This window comes from Pongo pygmaeus, chromosome 3 (assembly GCF_028885625.2).
Source record: "Pongo pygmaeus isolate AG05252 chromosome 3, NHGRI_mPonPyg2-v2.0_pri, whole genome shotgun sequence".
Classification (NCBI taxonomy): domain Eukaryota; kingdom Metazoa; phylum Chordata; class Mammalia; order Primates; family Hominidae; genus Pongo; species Pongo pygmaeus.
Window position 1 is genome coordinate 161,046,625 of NC_072376.2, and position 21,422 is coordinate 161,068,046.

General features: G+C 39.7%; 1 protein-coding gene across 4 annotated transcripts in view; it reads right to left on the reverse strand.

Annotated features, from left to right (window-relative positions):
• NR3C2 (nuclear receptor subfamily 3 group C member 2) overlaps window positions 1-21,422 on the reverse strand; it is a 358,928-nt gene that overhangs the window by 63,334 nt on the left and 274,172 nt on the right. For all 4 annotated transcript variants that reach the window (XM_054486513.2, XM_054486512.2, XM_054486514.2 and 1 more), the window contains exons 5-6: window positions 12,034-12,384; window positions 9,963-10,107 (exon numbers count right to left, since the gene is read on the reverse strand). In XM_054486513.2, the coding sequence (XP_054342488.1) occupies window positions 9,963-10,107; window positions 12,034-12,384 (496 nt within the window). The remainder of the gene's footprint in view (window positions 1-9,962; window positions 10,108-12,033; window positions 12,385-21,422) is intronic.

Genomic DNA, 21,422 nt, shown 5'->3' on the forward strand with positions numbered 1-21,422 from the left:
TCCCTGCAACCTCCACCACCTGGGCTCAAGTGATTCTTCCACCTCAGCCTCCTGAGTAGCTGGGACCACAGGTATGCACCACCACGCCCAACTAATTTTTTGTATTTTTGGTAGAGACAGGGTTTCACCATGTTACCCAGGCTGGTCTTGAATTCCTGAGTAGCAATCAAGCAATCTGCCTGCATGGCCTCCCAAAGTGTTGGTATTACAGGTGTGAGCCACCATGCCCAGCCTCAGGGGTGGATTTCTAATCAATGGTTTAGCACCACCCCCTTTGGTCTAAATGCTGTTCTCCCGGTGACAGTGGTCATTTAAAAGTGTGTGGCGCATCCCCCTCCCCTCTATCTCTCCTGCTCCTGCTTTTGCCATGTGATGTGCCTGTTCTCCCTTCAGCTTCTGCCATGATGGGAAGCTTCCTGAGGCCTCCCCAGATGCAGATGCCGGTGCTATGCCTCCTGTACACTGTAGAACCATGAGCCAATTAAATCTTCTTTCTTTACAAATTTCCCAGTCTCAGGTATTTCTTTACAGCAATGCAAGAACAGCCTAATATAGATGATCAGGCAAAATCTGTCTGAACAAGGAATATTTAGAGCTGAGACAAGAAGGCTTGAAAGAGCCATCTTCCTGCACAGAGAACAGACATCAAGTTAAGAATGAGTCTGGATCCTCAATGCAGCAAAAGGAGGCCAATGTGGCTAACCAAGGGCACTAGAAAAGCCCTTGAGGAAATTCACTGAAATGACATATTATTTTAAGTACCCCTTTTGCTGTTGTCATATACAAGTATCAGGGATGGGATCCAAGCCCTGCTCTCTAGCAGCACTGCAGGCAGGACTGTTTCACAATGACGCCTTCACTTTTTCTGCTATGCCACCGACCTATACCTACCACTGGACTGTAAGCCCCATGAAGGAAGGGAATCTTGTTTTGTTTACTGTTATATTCCCACTGCCTAGAACAGTGCTTAATACACTGAAGTTGCTCAGTAAATATCTGCCAAATGAAAGGACAATAAATATCACTTATTTCCTTCTCCCAAGAGTAGTCTAAAATGAGAGGTAGGGTTTTATAAAAACAAAACAAAACAAAACAAAACAAAAACAACAGGCCAGGCGCGGTGGCTCATGCCTGTAATCCCAGCACTTTGGGGGGCCGAGGCAGGTGGATCACCTCAGGTCAGGAGTTTGAGACCAGCCTGACCAACATGGGGAAACCCCATCTCTACTAAAAAAATACAAAATTAACCGGGTGTGGTGGTGCATGCCTGTAGTCCCAGCTACTCGGGAGGCTGAGGCAGGAGAATCCCTTGAACCCGGGAGGCGAAGTTTGTGGTGAGCCGAGATCACACCATTGCACTCCAGCCTGGGCAACAAGAGCGAAAGTCTGTCTCAAAAAAAAAAAAAAAAACAAAATAAAAAAGAAGAAGACAAATGAAGAACTGAGTTAGGAAGTGTCCCCTTAGTTCTCATCTTAAGTTAATACTCCCCTCTTAGGTGTTTCCACCTTTCTCAGGTACAGGCAGTCCCTATCTTCTGCGTGCTCAGTCTTGGAACTTCTCTTATTATGATGTAACTCAGAAGCACCAATGCAGCAGGTTATCCATTTCTTCCAGAACTTCCCTCCTCTCACTTCCTCTGCTAAAATGTCTGGAAATGACTTTTCTTTTCTTTTCTTTCTTTTTGAGACAGGGTCTTGCTCTGTCACCCAGGCTGGGGTGCAGTGGTGCAATCATGGCTCACTACAGCCTTGAACTCTTGGTTGCTCAAGTGATCCTCCCACCTCAGCCTCCCAAGTAGCCGGGACCACAGGTGCACACTACTGTGTCTAGCTAATTATTTGTAGAGACAGGGTTTTTGTTGCCCAGGCTGGACTTAAACTCCTGGACTCAAGCAATCCTCCTGCCTCAGCTTCCCAAAGTGCTGGGATTACAGGTGTGAGGTATTATGCCTGGCTAAAAGTGACTTTCTACTCCAACTCTAATTCTTATCACTATGATAGATTGACAAAAAGGAATAGATACTATTCTAAAAAGAAGTAGGGGAAAGGAGGGAAGGAAATAATTCTGGTTTTGGGGACTTGTATCTACCTCTCCTCTCTCCCTGTATATAACTGAATGACTGTTCTTGTTTCTAGCTTATAAAACCTCCTCCAGCCCCACTGCCCCTTCCCTTAGAGTTCACTCTGTCTAGCCTCCTTCAGGTGGGAAGATGGCCTCTAAACACTACTTTTGTGTAAAAACACAATTTCCATTCTGGAGTGCTTCTGCCCTTTGCAGATAAGGATCCACTGTTTTCTACTTATGACGTTGCTTTTCTTTATTCAAGAGTCTTGAGCCCCACTGTCTCCAAGGGCCAGGTAGGAATGAAGAGAGCCAGATGCAAAATAAGCAGTGGTGGTGTTACAGTAGGTAGTCAGGCAGACATGAGCAGGGCAGGAGAGGTCCCTCTCACTGCCACCAGGAATGTCAGGTGACCCTCAGGTCAGGCAGTTGTTATACTGTTTCTCTAAAATAATAACTGGTGTCAGCCAGTGCCAGGGAAAGGCAGTCTCCTAATAGATACAAAAACCTGAAACTGGTGATAAGCAGCTTCCTGGTAAGATCTCAGGAGTTGGGTGAGTGGGCTCAAGCATGTGCATGAAGAGGCAAAATGGCGGAGTTCAGGTATGGTATGACCTTCTAGGAATACTGGACTGGTAAGGGAGGAACACCTCAAGTGAGCATGCATAGAACTCCAGTAAACACATTGTGCATGCTCCCTCCAAAATGCTAGCAGGCCACCCAGCATGCGGACAGCCCACCCCAAGGGAAGAATCAGGGGAGAAGAGACGCAATCTCCCAGAAATCATGCCAACGTGTAAGACCCCAAGTCAAAGGTCAAACTGCACACTTGATCTCCCAAGTCACAGAGAGAGTAACCCCTCTTCCAAGGTTACTTTACTTCCTTTCGTTCCTGCTCAAAGCTTTTTAATAAACTTTCACTCCTGCTGTGTAACATTTGCCTCAGTCTCTCCTTCTGCCCCTCAAATTCTTTCTTCTGAGGAGGCAAGAATTGAGGTTGCTGCAGACCCAGACAGATTCCCCGCTGGGAACAGTGGGGCCAAGGTGAGGCTGGCAGCACATGTGTCACCTGCAGGGGGGCGCTGCTTTCATGGTCAGGCCGTCGGCCGCAGGCCTTGGCCCTCTAGCTACGGTGCGAGGCCTGGTTTTTCATAGAGTCCAACGGAAAAATAAGGCATGGAAGGAAGACTTGTTTCCTTCTTTTGAACTTTATTCCCGCATACTTACCCAGAAATTAAAAAAACAATGGAAATCTCAGGAGGAGGTTTCTCAGTGGAAGGAAAAGGGGTGTATGGGGCAGTGGGAGGTAGAAGGAGAGAGAAGGGGAGAAGGAAGGAGGGGAGTAAGAGAGAAGGGAAAGGAAAGGAAGGAGCAGGGAGAAGTGAGAAGAAAAGGGAGGAGGGTCAGACACTGAAAGCTGCAGAAATCACACAACAGTTTCCCAGTGAGCCCAGAAGTAAGAAATCCTAACTTGAAAGAAGGAGAAGGGGAAGTGGGCTGGGGAGAGAGAAGGAAGAACAAAAGCAGCCACTGAAGGAGGAGCTGACCAGGTTCATCCTACATCCCTGACTCCTCTCATCAGAATTCCTGTCCCCCAACCATCGCTGGCCCTAACCCTGATGGGGTGAGGGTCCAGGCACAGAAGTCACCTCCAGTGGCTCAGGAAGATCCACCACTGCCTGTGGGAAGGGACACTGGGGCTCGCCATACCTCTGACCACCCCTGGCCTCCATGAGAATCCTCTGATCCCAGCCTCCACCACGGTGGGACAGACTTTGGAACACGCAACCCATTTGGAAGCTAGGCCTCCGGGAGCTTCAGAACGTTAGGTACAGAGGGACCTCACTGGCACTGTAACATTGGCAGGATGGCCCGGGAAGAACCCTCACTGAGGACAACTGGACTGCACCAGCACACTGACCCAGTGACTGGGGACACAAAGAAACAGGTAGCACCCCATGAAAACATAAGAAGTAGCCGATGGCAACTGAGTTGTGTACTCGTCTAATGAAGCTGCCCTCACACAACTAGTGCTTCAGACGCAGGATGGTGTGGGTGGAAGTCACCTTCCTCCCAGACAGACACTCAGAGAATCCACAGAGGCATGTGAAGTGCCACTAAGACTTCAACCCTCTCTCACTCTCGCCAACAGTCTGTGAACCAAAACAATCCAAAGTTCAGATGCTGAGGACAGTAAAAGATCATCCAAAAACATTTTTTACTGGGCTACTACTTGAGGTAGTGTAAGCAAGTCTTTAATATATGTTTAATTTTAAAATACCAGCCAAGATGTAAAAGAGAGTAATACTGAACCTTCATTTCAGATCTTATAAAAAAAAATGAAAAAAAATGTCATTACAGGCTTCAGTGGGAGTTTTAATATGTGTAGTGAATTGATAAGAAATTTGAATACTTGCAGCGATCTGTAGCAATATATGACAAGCTATTTCAAGGTAAAATTGAATAATTAATCATTTAATACATATTTGAAAAGTTTTGAGTTTATAATAAGAAAAGTTCTATGTTAATTTAAGGTATTAACTAATATCTCCACCCCAATGTTTAGTAAAAAATTAGGAAGAATGTTTCCTTTATTATTCCCTATTTCCCACCTTTCCTCCATCTCCAGTGATGCTAATACTGGAGAATAAGATCTTTGGGAACTTTCAGATCTGTGTCACAGTTGAAGGCAAACCCAAAGTTTCGTTCCTCTGTTTTAAATATTGCAATGCCTCTGTTCAGGAAAGCCATGCTTCATCATAAACTTCACACTTCATCATAAACTTCATCCTCATAATTAGAAATGTAAACTTAGGAAGCCCCTTCACACTGATTAATAGATTGTTTGGTTCATTTGTTCAATAATTCATTTATTCAGCAAATATTTATGGAGTACCTACTATGATTCAGGCAGAATGCCAGCTGCTAGAGATTCAGAAATGATTAAGACAGAGTCTGTGACTTCAGTGAGGTGTGCCAGTGAAATAAGGCAGAGATACATGCACTTAAGAGCTGGCAACACCAGGTGGGAGGTGGTATAAACAGCCAAGGTTGGTGGGAGAGCAAGGGAGGACCACATCGGTGCACTCTGCCCTCACTCTGCCCTCAAGTGACTCTGCCCTCAAGTGACTCTGCCCTCAAGTGAGCAGCATCACTACTGCTCTTTACACAAAATGCCAGACTGCTGCCTTTGCAGTGGAATGTAGGAAAGCACGGGTAATGGCTCAGGGAAAGCATATAGAACATGTCCAGAAGACAGGAATGTGTAAAGCATTGGCAGGCAATGCGTGAGGCATGCTTTGTTTTCTAGTTCACACCTCACTGGGATCACAACAACATATAGCATGATAGGGCAGTCGCATCTCCTTTCTTAAAGTCCTCTCTTTCCTTGCGATCCATGTGATGACATTCCTCCTCTAACTACTACCTCCAAAATGAGTTCAACATTTTTAACTTTAGCCAGGACACCTCTTTAGCTTCTGACCTGTAGAAATAACTGCCTATATAATATGTCTTCTTGGATAATTTTTCAAAGGCAAGTCAATCTTACCCTCAAAACTGGTCCCAGGCTCTCCCTTCCCCTGCCCTTCCAAACCTGAGTCTTCTTCCCTTATTCTCTATCCCAGTGAGGGGCACCAAATCCTTCCTGGCACTTATGGCAGAGGCTTGGAAGTCTTCCTAGACAGCTAATTATTCCCCCCCTCCAGTCCTTCCCAATATCCAACTACTAGCAATTCTTGTTGATTTCACCTTACACTATCACCTGGATTCCCATCGCTGCCTCCTGTCTGGTCTCCCAACATCTGCTCTGACTCACTTCTAACCCATTTTCCATTCTGCATTCAGAGGGATCTTTTCAAGAAGCAAATCTGGAAATGTCACCCCATCACTTAGAACACTTCAATGGCTTTTCCACTGCTCTTAAAATAAAGAGCCAAGTCTCTGATGTGGCCTCTGAAACCCACAGGACCTGGCCTTAGGCTCCCCTCCAGCCACACTGTCTTGCTCTCAGTTCATTGAAGGCCCATGTTCCTTCCTGCCAGTGGGCCTTTGCACATGCTGGTCTCTCAGGCTAGATCAACTTTCCTCCTCATATACTTCCTTCACCTGGGGAACACCAGTTTAATCATTCCCAAGGAAGACTTTCCTGACTAGATCAACCTCTCCCATCAACTGCTCTGAGCACTTTTCCTTTCAATACTTATCACAATTATATTTTACTTATAAAACTCAGTATCTCTGTCTCTCTCATTAGACTGTATGTTCTATGAGAGAGGGATTTTTTTCTCTCACTATTCTAAAACTACTGCTTAGGATACTGACAACAGTTAATAAATATTCCTGGAATAAATGCAAGATGAAGCATGTATGCATATGCATTCGGCCATCCTCTGTAACTTACTGATTTCCCTAAAAAATACAGGGTCTATCACGGTACCCAGTGATGGAGCTACCACATCAAGCTCTCTTTTTGATGCAATTTGACCAAAAGGCTTTATATAATTTCCAATTGTTTCCCCAGAGTAGTATCCACCCTAGCCCCTTGAAAAACACAGCTTTGCTCTATTCTTTCTAGTTGAGAGAAAGAAACCCTACAGAAGTCTGGGTTGGGTTGAGGTCAAAAATTTTAAGAACAGAGAAGAACATGTTCATTCTAATAATTACATCAATAACATTTAACTACTTTTAATATTAGAAAGCATTTATCTTTTGTTTCCATTTTATCTGTATCAATATTTTCTAGAATAGACAAATACACAAAGCTTATATGACCTTTTCTTTTTTTTTGTTTCTTATTTATTTCCAAACCCCTTTAAGTACATTATTCCCAGCCTTCAAATATAAGGTGCTTTCCGCTAAGTTCCATTTATGAAAAAACATTCTTACAATTCTGTAATTGTTTGGAGCCCTTTATACTCAGATATTTACAAACAATTAAAAAGTAATAAGTGACACCAAAGAAAAGGCAACAAAAGAAGAGATTTTGACTTCACTACAATTGTAAATGCTTGTGCATCAAAGGACACTTTCAATAGAGTAAAAAGGCAAGCCACAGGTTGAGAGACATATTTACAAACCATGTATCTGATAAGGGTTTAATATCCATAAAATATAAAGAACTCCTACAACTCAAGTACAAAAAGACATATAATCCAATTAAAAAATGGGTAAAGAACTTACATGAACAGTTCTACAGAGAAGATATACAAATGACTCATAAGCATATGAAAACATGTTCAACATCATTAGCCATTAGGGAAATGAAAATGAAAACCACAGTGAGATACCACGTCATGCCTACTGGGATGGCTAGTTAATAAAAAGAAAAAAGTGCTGGCACAGATGTGGAGAAATTAGAACCCTTGTACATTGCTGGTGGGAATGTAAAATGGTGCAACTGCTGTGGAAAGAGTGTGGTATCTCCTTAAAAAGTTAAACACAGAGGTACCATATGCTCAGGGATTCCAATTCTAGGTACTGAAAGAACTGAAAGCAGCATCTCAAAGACACATTTGTATACCCATATTCAGTGCAACGTTATTCATAATAGTCAAAGGTGGAAACAACCAAACTGCCCATTAACAGATGATTGGATAAAATATTTGCTGTAGTCATGTTATGTAAAGTCACAGCAAACAATGAATTAGCAAATATTCAACTATTCCTCCTAGGGGAAGTTTGGGGTAATGGTCCTTACAACCTCTGGTCACATTTCATCAACTGATCTATACCTAATTTTGTTTCATGTGTATTTCTGTTTATAGACATCTTACTTAACATATATTCCTGGTTTGTTAACATTGAACTACAGCCAGCAGAACCATAACTCATGCTTCAGTAATGATTATCTGACACACCTATTTTCTCTGTGAGGTGCATCATAGCTTTCTTGAGCTAAAGAACACTAGCTAGCACTTCAGCACTACGTCTAGGGGCCAGTCATCTTAAATGGTGAAATCACCAAAAGGCATAAAAATGCAAAACATGTGGCAATAAATAGACTGTGAAAAGGATGACAGTTTATAGCATGAGAGCTGAAATGAGATGGCGGAGTGGCCCCTTGTGTGAGCTCAGCTGCAATGTGCTCTCTTGGCAACTAAAATTCTTTGTTGCTCTGCATTTGTCTGTAAATGACCATGAAAATCCTGTGAGTATTGACTTTGAGATTACAAATAAATGCAGTCAGTAAGCAAATATGCAACTACAGAATCCACTAATGAGGACTGACTTGATATATCTATGATGGAATATTATTCTGCCATAAAAAGGAATGGAATTCTGATACATACTAAATATGGATGAACATTGAAAACATTAGGCTAAGCGAAATGAGCCAGGCACAAAAGGACAAATATTATATGATTCCACTTATATTAAATATATAGAATAGGCAAATTCATAGACTAGAGGTTACCAGAGGCTTAGGGGAGGGGATAATGGGGAGTGATTGTTGAATGGGTTTAGAGTTTGTTTGGGATGATGAAAAGTATTGGATATGGATAGTGGTGATGGTGGCACAACAATGTGAATGTAATTAATGCTACTGAGTTGTACGCTTAAAAATGAAAAATTTTATGTTATACACATTTTATGACAAAGATTAATAGATGTATTAATAAGATTAAATGGGTTGTTTTAATGTTCTGTTAAAATCAAATGCTGAAACACTGATGGCACTAATATTCTTATTTACCCACATGTCCTTTTAAAACAAGAACCCTCTTTAATATGTGTTTTCTTCTGGTTTATAGAACATATTTTAAAATGGGCTTACTATTCAATAATATCAGTTGATTATTGAGGAATACAAGTTAATTAAATTGTGCATGTCAGTCGTTTGGCCTTACTTCATGCTTTTGGTGAACACTGATGCAGTACTAGAATTACTCTTTTTGATAAATTGCCAAAAGCAGGCCACCTCGAGAACCAACAACTGATGTTTCTAATTTATGTTTGGAATAAAATTGTCTTTGCAGTACATCACATGTGGGTGAACTGGTACTCTTAGGTAAATTACTACTGGTACTACTGAGGTGTGTTGGCACTATCTGTCTATACTTTTCATCTTTTGCATTACTTTTCTTGCTTTTATCACCAACCTATTTCTCATCTGCCTCTTCCCCTACTGAAACCCCTATTTTCCTATTGCCAGAGAGAGCCATCTGTCAGAATATGGTTGTAGTTACTATCATAATTCAAATATTCCCTTTTAAGCATTTCTTGACCCAACAATTACAAAGAAGCACTGCTAGATATAAACATAAATAAAATGTGCTAATGAGGAATGCAAACAGTATTAAAATGTAAACTTAAAATAGGAAGGAATTTGTGGCCAAAGAAAAACCGATTACGATTCTTTCAGTCTTTTAAAATGCATCATAAAACTAAAAATGTTTCGCTACAGAATAACAGTTTGGCTTCTTTTATGATGGCAAAGAAGGGTAATTACGATTGTCATGAAAACACATTGAGCAGCTGTATACTGTTAACAAAAGAACCATTATATGAGCTCGTAAAAGCTGGCACTTTATATATTCACATTTCCTAGAAATTAGATCGTCTTCCCAATTGGAGTCGATACCAAAAGAGACTGTTTTCTATTAAGTGTGGCTTTGTACCAGTCAATTTTCAGAGCCAACTGGATCATCTTTCTTTTGGGACATATCCCACATATTATTATGTGGAATTTATATATACTGGTTTATATATACTCAGAAGCGTACAGTATAATGTTGCAAAGAGTAATTTTTAAGTTCCCAGAGATCTGTAAATTTTTAACGTTAAAAAATGCCAGTTTCAGATTCTTTCACCAACGTACATCTGTTTAGAAATTATTGAAAGAAAGCATAATGCATAACTCTGCAGTTTATTTTATGAAGGCTAATTAATAGGTACTTACTCATTAAAGACTAGGTCTGGTGCAAAATAGAGAAATTGGCTGTTCGTATGTTTGTACGATCTCCAGCTCAAGGCAAATGATGATAGACACATCCAAGAATACTGGATTAGGGTAATTTGGTCCTCAAGAGGCAAGTTTTTAAATCCTGAAGAACAAAACAATTAATCACAGAAATACACTTAGCATTTAAGTACATTTCAGGAAGATGCTTCTTAAGTCAACCCCAAACAGCCACCTTTCTTTCACTTTTCTCTCTTCTGATAGACTCAAATCAATTCAACAGTCATTTACAGAGCGCCCACCACCAGCCCAGCCCTGTTCCACATTTCACTTTAAATTCATCCTAAATTCTAGATGAGGGTAAACTGCCAGGGCAAACTAAAATTGCAAAGTTCAGCAAGTTTCAGTGTGGATGACGGCCTAAAACCCTCTGTTAGATTGAGAGAATTTGTATTAACCTGCAAAACTTGCTTCGTCCCACCCACAATTAATAACACTAAAATAAAGGGTAATTTAATAACTGTCAACCCCTGCGTATCTGCAATAATGGTGGGAGATTTCATTGTTCATGAGTTTGTGGTGCTTAAAAAATGAGCATGTGGTGCCTCCTATGGTCCAGGTTAATACCAGACTTTGATAAAGTTCTATGATAGAACATGTTTCCCTGGCACCTGTCCTCCCTGCCTGACTCAAGCTCTTCTTTTGTTATTTTATTTATTTTTTAAGATGGAGTCTCATTCTGTCACCCAGGCTGGAGTGCAGTGGCATGATATTGGCTCACTGCAGCCCAGGTTTCAAGCGATTCTCCTGCCTCGGGCTCACAAGTAGCTGGGGTTACAGGTACCTGCCAGGACGCCCAACTAAATTTTGTATTTTTAGTAGAGACAGGGTTTCATGATGGTGGCAAGGCTGGTCTCGAATTCCTGACCTCAAGTGATCTGCTTGCCTCGGCCTCCCAAAGTGCTGGGATTACAGGCATGGGCCACTGCACCAGGCCTTCTTTTGTTTTTTATCACCCCCCGCATCTCCAGGGGCATCATGTTATTTTTCTGCCTGTGGAGTTTCAGTGGGCAAGCTCCTCTTCAAAGAATCAGTCAGTGGAGCTTTCCCCAACTTTTACAGCTGCTGTCTGACCACAGGTAATCTAAGAAACTGCTTTAATGAACTGGGACAATGTAATGGCAATTTCTAAGTGATGCTTCTGTAGATTAAGAGGGGCCTTATTAATTAAATCCCATGAAACAAAAAAATGACTAAAATAGGAATTCCAGGGACAATTTAAAGGGTGCTGGGGGGCCAGGTGATTATTTTTTAGACAGAAGAGTCATTCCAGGTCTCTTACAACTTACTTGCTAGGCCTTGCCTTACTTGGTCTACGCTTAGATTAACCTTCGTTATGAGCCGATAATAATGTGCTCAACTTGTGATTTCATGAACAGAATGTATTTTACCTTATTAATATTTTTGGATGAAATTTTCCATTTTGATCAACATAAGAAGTGTATATGTCATTTTTTTTAATTTTTAATTTTAATTTCTTCTTTTTTGAGACAGAGTCTCACTCTGTTGCCCAGGCTGGAGTATAGTGGTGGGATCTCGGCTCACTGCAGCCTCTGCCGCCCGGGTTCAAGCGATTCTCCCGCCTCAGCCTCCTGAATAGCTGGGATTACAGGCACCTGCCACCATGCAGGACTAATTTTTGTATTTTTACTAGAAACGCGGTTTCACCATCTTGGCTAGTCTGGTCTTGAACTCCTGACCTCGTAATCCATCTGCCTCAGTAAGCCACCTGCCTCGGCCTCCCAAAGTACTGGGATTACAGGCGTGAGCCACTGTGCCCAGCCGTATCTGTCATTTTAACAATAAATTCCTTAACCCTGCATTCTCGGAAGAAATGAGCACATTAACCATATTTTTCCTATACACTTGATCAATTTGCTATCAATTAAAAAAATCTGATATCAGGATTTCACAGAATGCAAACTCCAATTGCATGGTTGGAGATGGCGAAGTCAGTTGCCCAGACTTGTTAAGTTCAGGATGCAGCCTGTGAAAGGAGAGGCAATCCTACCTGGAAGTACCTTTGCCCACTTCACGACTTGGATCATCTGTTTGCCTGCTAAGCGGTTGAGCGTGGAGAGCAGATTTTCGGCTGTATCTGGTTTTGAGCTGTCATAGCCTGCATATACAATTTCGGGTTCAATGTTTTCAAGGACCATAACGGGGGAAGGTGTGAGTGCTCGTGAGATTGTGGAGAGCTGAGGAACCAGTGCTGTGTTGACCGAGGGTTCTTTTGCAGGAGCGATGTACGTTGTCCCTTCCTCTGGGCTTTGCGGGGGTGGGGGTGGGGGTGGGGGCTGCTGCTGCTGTGGCTGCTCCTCGTGAATCCCTTTTAACTTTCCCAACTTCTTTGACTTTCGTGCTATAAGAAACCATAAATGATAAGGCCAAATTAAAATTATGTTTGAAATATACTGTCTCACATTGGTTAAAGTACAGTTTTCCTCTAAATAGGTCTTGTTATGTCAATAGGAACATGACCATTTATTCCACTATGAGAAAATGTATAAAGCTCAATTATTGTTACTTATTATTGGTATTAGGAGAACAAACTCCTTCCTTCTTTCATTCATTTTTACAAGTCTTCACTGCCTGTCTCCTATAAGAGACTGCATAAGCTGCATAGGAACCCAGCTAATATGTTCAGTATAACCAAGCCTTACCCGGTCCTCAACAAGTGTTCAGCCTAGTGGGGCAGGAATTAAGAAATGTATCACCAACTGTACCGCAGTGCAGGTAGAGATCGGTACCATGATAAAAACGAAAATGGCTAAAATTTATTGAATGCTTACTAATGCCAGGCACTGTTCTAAATGCTCTATTTAAATTAACTAATTTAATAATTGTATGAGTAGATTCTATTATGATTCTCGTTGTAGAATAAGGAAACAGAGACCAGAAAGTTTAAGAAATATAAGATCACACATCTTGTATATCTGAAACAGAGTTTAGAGGAAGGGTAAATTACTTCATATGCGAATATGATGGAGGTGGTGGGGGAGGTGGGAAGGTTGGGAGGTAGATGGGTAGATGGATAGATAATTGGGAAGACAGATGAATGAGAGAACGGATTAAAAAAAAAAGTTGAGAAGCACCAAACTGAGCTTAGGTATGTGAGAATTACTTACGTTACAAATGTAACATTTCAATTTATTTAAAAATTCTTGAAGCAAACAGACACCTTCTACTTAATCCTAACAGTCATGAGAACTTACAGGACACAAATTTAACGTAGAGTAGGACTATGTTACACCAATTAACTTGATTTAAAAATAGAGTAATTTGTGTTTATAATAATAGCCATTAATGTTTATCACATTCATCACAGAAAATCTTACAATTCAGATAAAAGATAAGCTATCAAACAACAAAAGCTATATTAAATATTGGAACCAGGCTTAAAAGATGAATAAGACATAACTACTGGCTTTAAGAAGTTTAATATTAATAAAATTTTTAAACTTCAATAATTAATTATAGACTGTCTCTTTAATAAAAGATTTGAGGCACAGAAATCTGATTTTTAGAACTGTTTATCAAGGAAAAGCAGATGTATCATATTCACATATGTTAATGGAAGATGCTGACCAAGAACTGCCCAGGAGTGCTGAGCCGGCACTAGTAACCCAGATACTTCCAATGAATGGATGAGTGAACAAATGAAAAATACTCAGCAAAGTGCCTCAAAAACTAGACAAAACAGAAAAGAACCAAGCACCCAGGTAATCTAAAAACTAGTCAACTGACGACTCTATCAGAGCTGAAGAAAATCCTCAATAGCATTAATCTGTCTTTTGGGCAATTAGATAAACTCTCCTCTAAGTCTCAACTGATTCATCTGAAAAATGGGCATGACAATGTCTCCCTCTCTTATCTCTCAGAGAACTAAATGGATATCACAAATAAAAACGTGTTGGAAATTATTATTAACATCTGAAATAACATGTCAATGTCACTTCCATTCTTCCCCCATTATTTTGTGAGCATTAAAAATATTCCAGCACATTAAGATGTTCTCATCCTTTATAGGACCACATCTGACAATAACCATAATTTATTGACTAGAAACAGCCAAGGGTGATATTTTCAAATTTTATTAAATGTGACTTTTTTTTGCAAACTAATGATAAAATTCATATTGCTTTAGGCTTTCAGTCTACAATGCTGTGCTTATTCTCACGGCTGATTTAAGGTCAATGATAGGAAATGTCATGAAGAATACTTAATATTTTCTCTAGCACTTACACACAAGGCTGTGGTCTGTAGCATAAACCTAGGGAGCTGATTATCGACATCACATTTAGCATTTCAGGTACATTTAACTTTATACTGTGATTTTGTGAATATATGTAGGACACTTGGAATTGAGTAATAATCCATATTTACTCCAATAGTTCAAGGTAATAAATATCTCCAGTGTATCTTCAGCCATGCGTATGTACCCAGTATCTTTTCTAAAAGGGCCAAAAATATGGTTACTTAATTCATTATATTTATATCAAAGTAATGTTTCTAAAATGCTTGAATATTTTATACTGTTCTAAAACATGCTATATTGTAAAATTTAAGCTCTTCAAAGTGGGTAATAATGTCTTATGTATCCCTATAACATCATATCACTTCCCATGATGCTTATGGGTACTCAATAAAAATGTCTGTTGAATAAATTTACCTTATTTAAAAATTTTAATAAACATTAACAAACTAGTACATATATAAAGTATTAGTTTACTTCCCTGTGGGAAATGTGGGCAAGCTTCTGAGATGTTATGATAAAATTTCTGAATTGTTAATTATTATTCCTTTTCAAAATTTCTACTGTGTAATGACCCACTTGTGGAGTTATTACTCTTAAAATACCATATCTAAAATAAGCTAAATGTATTTATCATTTCATGTTCCAAGCACAGTTCAAAAGAGCTTTTACTTGTTTTCAGAATTCCAATGCTCAGCATGACCCTATGATAGGCACTATTTTCATTTTTCAGGTGAAAAAACTGAAACACAGAAAGATTAACTACTTTCTCATATTGCAGAGCTAGTAAATACCAGGGTGAGGATTTGAATCCAGCTATGGCTCAGAGTTCACGCCCTTAACCTCTATGCTACATGCAGTCTCTCTTCTAAACCTTTTCTCTTTATCTAATTTGTATAATTTTTATACTTTAAAATTAGCTAGCACAAGCTTCAAATCCAAGTGTATAATTAAGATGTTTGCTAATTACACAGGAACATTGTTGGCTGAAGATACTTAAGGAACATGTTTCTATTAACCAAAAGCATCAGTGAACATACATCTGGGAGCTTACCACTATTTAGCACCTTACTAAATCAATATTGAGTTTATGGCCATTGTGCTCTGTGATCTCATGTTCCTGGGTAGCCAGACACAAACACCATTTTCTCCATTGCCAGCAACAGTAGCTGTGTCTGTATCTGTGTGTGTGCACGTGCAGGGTACATTAATGTGACTGTAAGTGTCTCCCAGTCCCAATTAAACTCACTTAAAAGAGGAGTTTCACTTGTTCTACCTGGATGTTATAATAACTAGTATGTGCTTAGTTGCTGCCCTCAGGTGCCTAGTCCTTAATTACTAGTAACATTTTGGCAGCCACTCTTTCCTGGCACTGCTGGGAGACAACTCCTTAGATTCTCGTGAATTGTTCCCCGAGGAACTGGCACTGGGGAGGCCCTGCTCCCTAACCTGACCAACCTGCAAAAGAGCAGGCAGAGCACATCTTGGTGGGACTCTATTAAAACTGTGATAGATTTCTAATGAGATCTCAAGATTCACAAGAGCTTTGAAACATGACATGGCAAGATTTCTTTATTTGCTTTGCTCCACCTCCTGAGGCTGGTATGACCTGCTACATACCCTTTTGACAAGCCACTGTTGTGGCCGAATGATGGCTGGCTAAGACTTTCACCACGTAAAGATTCTTTAGTCTTAGAAATGGTAATCAGGACAACTTTCTCCCTCTGGAGTACAGTAAAAGAGTGATATATAGTAGAATACGGAATCTTGTTCAACTACAATATTTCATTAGAAAAAAATAAAGTGAGAATTCTGTGATTGCAGAAATGCTTCATGCCATGTCTTGAAATTTTAGGTCTTGGCAGTAAACATTAGAGAGGCTATATTGAGGTTATATTAAAATATATATTTTCTGTTCATAGGCCAAATGTAATTACTGCCCACAAAACAGTAACAGCATTCTCTCCCTTTGCCCCCACCACCAACTATCCTCTTTAACAGACCATTTCTCCCGTCACCCTCATACATGGGGCACGAATTTCAGCCCAATAACCCTAATTGTTCTTTCCTCATCTCTTTATCTGCATGATTTCTCTTTGCCTTTCGATTGCCAGAGAAGGAGTACTCTCAAAGATAGGAGGCAACTAAGTAATCTGGCCATGAAACCAAAGGAAGCAATGTCATCCTTCTATAGGGTTAAGAACAAATTTGCACTAATAGGAAAAAGATAATCTAAATCAATCCCAATGCAATAAACACCAGTAGAACTGGGTCCCAGGGCAATAAATAATTAGCTTGTCAATTGATTGTAAGGAAGTAGCATTTCAATTGTTTATAAATACTCTTAGAGTGGTTAAGAAAGTTGAATACAGGTTGTTTTTTAAAGTGTCTCCAAATATTCTCAGATTAATCTACATAATTTAACAAGTTAACATGTATTATTGATTTTGTTGACATAGAAAACATGCTAAGGCAAACACAAACCCAACCTTTGATCATTTTAAAAGATATTCCAAATGAGTGAGTATCCATATATTACACTTTTTTTTTTTTTTGAGATGGAGTCTCACTCTGTCACCCAGGCTGGAGTGCAGTGTCACCGTATCAGCTCACTGCAACCTCTGTCTCCTGGGTTCAAGCAATTCTCCTGCCTCAGCCTCCCAAGTAGATGGGATTACAGGTGCCCACCACCACACCTGGCTAATTTTTAAAATATTTTTAGTAGAGATGGGGTTTTACCATGTTTGGTCAGGCTGGTCTCGAACTCCTGACCTCAGGTAATCCGTCCGCCTTGGCCTCATATATTACATTTTAATGTGTATGTAAAGCTATCCACAGATACCTGCATCTATATCTACAATAAATATAAATTTGTTGCAATTGTTATATAAGTTTATTACTTACTTAGCAAATAACTAATATCCACCCACTGTATAAGAAGTACCCAGTTTGTGAGCAATGTAATGCTGACTAACAAGATCTGAGCACTGATAAGAGATTACAATCTTAGGGAAGTTGAATCGATATATAATAAAGTAATTAGGTTTATAAAGCTGGATATGATAAGTTTTGGGTCACCGGCATTTACAATAAATTTGGAGAGAAAGACAATGGCAGAGAGAAGTTGTTTTCTCTCTCCATGGGAGCGCACACTATCCTGTCCCCTCTGTGGTAATTTCCACCAAGCCCTGGTTTGCTTTTGGTGTGAGGCAGATTATACCAAAGGCCTATGAGGACCAGGACACTTTGCTGTATGAGGATCCACCTGGAGTCAAGTGCCATTGACCCACCTAAGAGGAGAGTCCCTTAGGTCAGAAGCCAGAACTGGGCAGAGGGGCTCAAGGGAATCCGAGGGAGTCAGAATAGGGGTTCTCTGATTTTACAGAGACAATAACAAATTTCTGGAAGATGATTCCCCACAACAGAAATATACCATTGGAGACAGACAGGAAGTCAGATAGGGACAAAGCTGGGAAGATGCTTCTGAGGTTCTTCTAGGGCTAGACAGATGGTGAGCATGATTACTTTTAAGACGTTTGTATTTTCTGTAGCTATATTCTTTTTTTCTCCTCTAATATGTACATTTTTCATCCCCCCTCCCCTTTTTAATGCCGATCAAACTCAGGAATGTGTGCACACAGAAGGGGTTTTCAAGGTGAGACAACATGTCTTCGAGGTCTGGCCAGGCTGGGGACCTCATTAGACCAAGAAAGAACCTCAGGGGAAGAGGAAACTCAGAACATCAGAGATTTAAATAGCTTCTGGTAATCATCTCTGGGCAATGGAGAAAGCTTCTGGAGCTTTCTTGTGCTCAAGGCCTGGCTGGTTTTGAATGAAAACAAGATAGACCACCGCTGGACTGCATGGCATGGGGCTGAGGCTGCCCTGTAATTCCGAAGTGCCCTCCGGCACCTCTTAGGAAAAGCTGCAGCAGTGGTGAGGCAGAGAGGTGGCTGGTGCCTCCCTGCCAGGGTGGGTGGACAGTGGATTGATTACGCATGATAACTCCTACTTGGGCCCTGTCACTGTTGTGCTGATATAGACCTTGAGGAGTATCAGAAGGGAGTAACAAAATGACAAATCCTCTACCCACATGTTTCACCCTCAGGACAAAACATACTTCTGAAAGAAAAAAGGTGGAAAAGACTGCGGTTGACTTATTCCAGAGTAGAGGATGAGGTCTGTGAGAAAGAAGCCCGATAACAGTTTCAAAAACTTAAAGAGACATTGGCTAAATCATGGGGAGCATCTACTTTCTGTTTCCACTGAGGTCAAGATAAGATATGAAGGGTTTAAAGGGCAGAAGGGATTTAGATTAGACATTAGGAGAATTTCCTCCCAGCATTCTGGAATGTGTTATGGAGAAAGCTTGGAATGCACTACTAGCAAGAACATGTACTATTCTTTTCTAAAAATTCTAAGATAATAGGTAGGCAGGCATCCTGCTTGCCTAAGGGCAGTTCTGCCCTAAGGTAGAAGAAAGTGATTAAATGAGTTATTGAGATCTGGTGGCCCTACAATGCAAGTAAATAAGACCCTCTGATATACATTCCAGACTTACATTTGTCTGAAAGAAATCTCTCTGGTTCATACTTTTCCGAAAAACAGGAATAAATCCCTTGTATTTATATGTGTGGTAAAAGATAATTTCAGAAATACATTTCCAAAATATGCACAAAGGGCAAAGACTGTGATCTCAGAATGCCTGCTTGAGAGAATGTCTAGCACCATGGGAAAAAACCAAACACCTAATGTCCTCTGTGCTCTCTTCTCCGCTCTATCCCACCCCCACCATCCTTTTTTTAAAAGTAGTTTCACCATTATAAAGCAAGCTGTTTGCTCAGTCCTGTATGTAAAAAACACTCTTTGGTTTCTTGTAATCTTGAGATTACATTATTTTATTAGTGGAGAAAATAGTAAAGAGCTCTCATTAATGGAGAATCTATATGTCAGGTACTAAGATAACAGCTTTTAGAAATATCCCATTCAATGTCTTCATAAGCACACTATGAGGTAGGTACTGTGTTATCACCATGTACAGAGGGGTAAAGTGACTTATGCAATAACTGTAAGTAGCATCAGAGGGAAGTGACTTATTGTAATGACATGAAAAACTACAATACAGAAATCCCATTACATTTGCAGACAACATCTAATGACATCTAATCAGAAGGTCAAAGCGGGTGAGAAGAGGATCGACAGCTAAAATGGCTTTTCTAAATTATCTATAAGGTCACCACTGGGTCACCTCTGTTGACAGAGATTAGTCTTTTAAATAGGAGGCTTGTAACAACCTGTACCAATACACAAGTTGCTTTCATTTCTAACTCCCTGGGCAGCACAGTCAACTTCTTCACACTGGAAGGCTATTTTACTGTTACAGACAGTTCAGGCTTTTTGCTTTTGTTCCCTGTTATGACACCTTGATTCTAACTGGAGGAGAATTTAACAATCTTATCTGACTAGATAGAAATCAATCTAGTCAGTCTGTATAAAAAATAGAACTTACTAAGGAACGACCTTACTACTTCTCTTATTAAAAATAAAGTTCCTGAGCTCCATTGCAACTGGTAACTTCTTCAGACAAATATATCATTATCTAGATGTAAATATCTAAAGCAAATTTACATTCTTTAGAAAATAGAGTATCTGCTTTGTAAATTCTTATTCTTTGAGGATAACTATGCTGAAGACTGATGTATGTGCATGTGTAAAACAAGCAAAAAAGGAAACCTCTAAGTAGTTTTATAATACATTTAAAATAAGAAAAATAGCACTATGATAGCTGTAGTCACATAGCAAATGGCCCCTCCCTCAGTTAAAAAGTTAATTCTTTAACAGCTTCAAGGGCTGCCTTCTTGGCATATGTTTCAGCAGAGAATTTATTACATGAAACACGATCTCATTGGGCATGCAAGGTAAATAGACTCATTAAGAATGTTTTATGAAGAAACATTACTGTTCTAACAAGGTCACAGGGGTGAATAAGTTATGAGAAAGAGGCAAAAGGCAGTGACCTGGAAATGGACTACAGCACCCAGCTTAGTTTACTAGGCCTTCCCAAGTTCTAGCATGATCTTCACTAGGCTTGGGCTGAAAATAACTAGTTAAATGCTGGAACCTACAGTGGTAGAAATGTGCCAGGAAGGGCCCTGTGCATACCTCCTCAAACTGTCAAGTCAACTCAAGCAGGGTCCACATCAAGCAAATATGACATACAAAAATAAGAGCTTACCAAACAGATAGATGAGGGGAACAGTTATACTAAGTAATAGTTTTATAAAAAACAAAAATTTAAGCCAAAGATTCCTTGAATAAGCACTTAAAGAATATTTAAACTATAATACATGTACATTTGCTTGCACGTCACTTTTTAGGGCTGTTTCAATTATTCTGTTCTCCCTCTAAACATTTGTTGCTACTTATAGTGCAGTGGTTTCCACATCTTGGTCCCTTGATTACACCCAGTGACTTGGAAGTACCCAAGACTTCTAAGACAGCTAAGGAAGTTGCCTAAATTTAATTTCAGAATTTTTTTATGATTAGTATAATTTGTGTACTAAGAAATAAAAACTTCTAATGAGGAATAAAAAAATATACACACCAGGAGAGCAGTTTTATCTCCAATATTAATTTTCTTCAAAATATTTCTTTCCTCTTAGTTCAAGTCTTTCTGTGAAATAAATTACTTATGGCTACATCATTATAATTTTAATTATTTCTTAAAGAACTATTACTTAACAACATATATTATCAAAAACCACCTTAATTATAATCAAAACATAAGTAATCCTTTACATTATTTATATGAAAAGAAAACTGAGTTTTACTCAAGAATACTAATGCTGCGATTATAACTGAACCATTAAAAACTATTAAAATTGCTTAGTAAGAAAAACAACTGATGAGCCAGATAACCAAACAAAATAATAATCCTGTGAATTGATACAAAAAGTTTTCACAATTGTTTTAACAGTCTGTATTTCTGAGTACCTTCACTCTATTATTAAGAAGATTTTACAAACGCAAGACAAAAGAAGCTAAGCAGAATTTTTAAACAATCTTCAAGTCAGAGGCTAGTACTAATATAAAAAAGGAAAAGCATAGTAAGTACATATTAATGAGTTAACAGGATGCCACGCAAG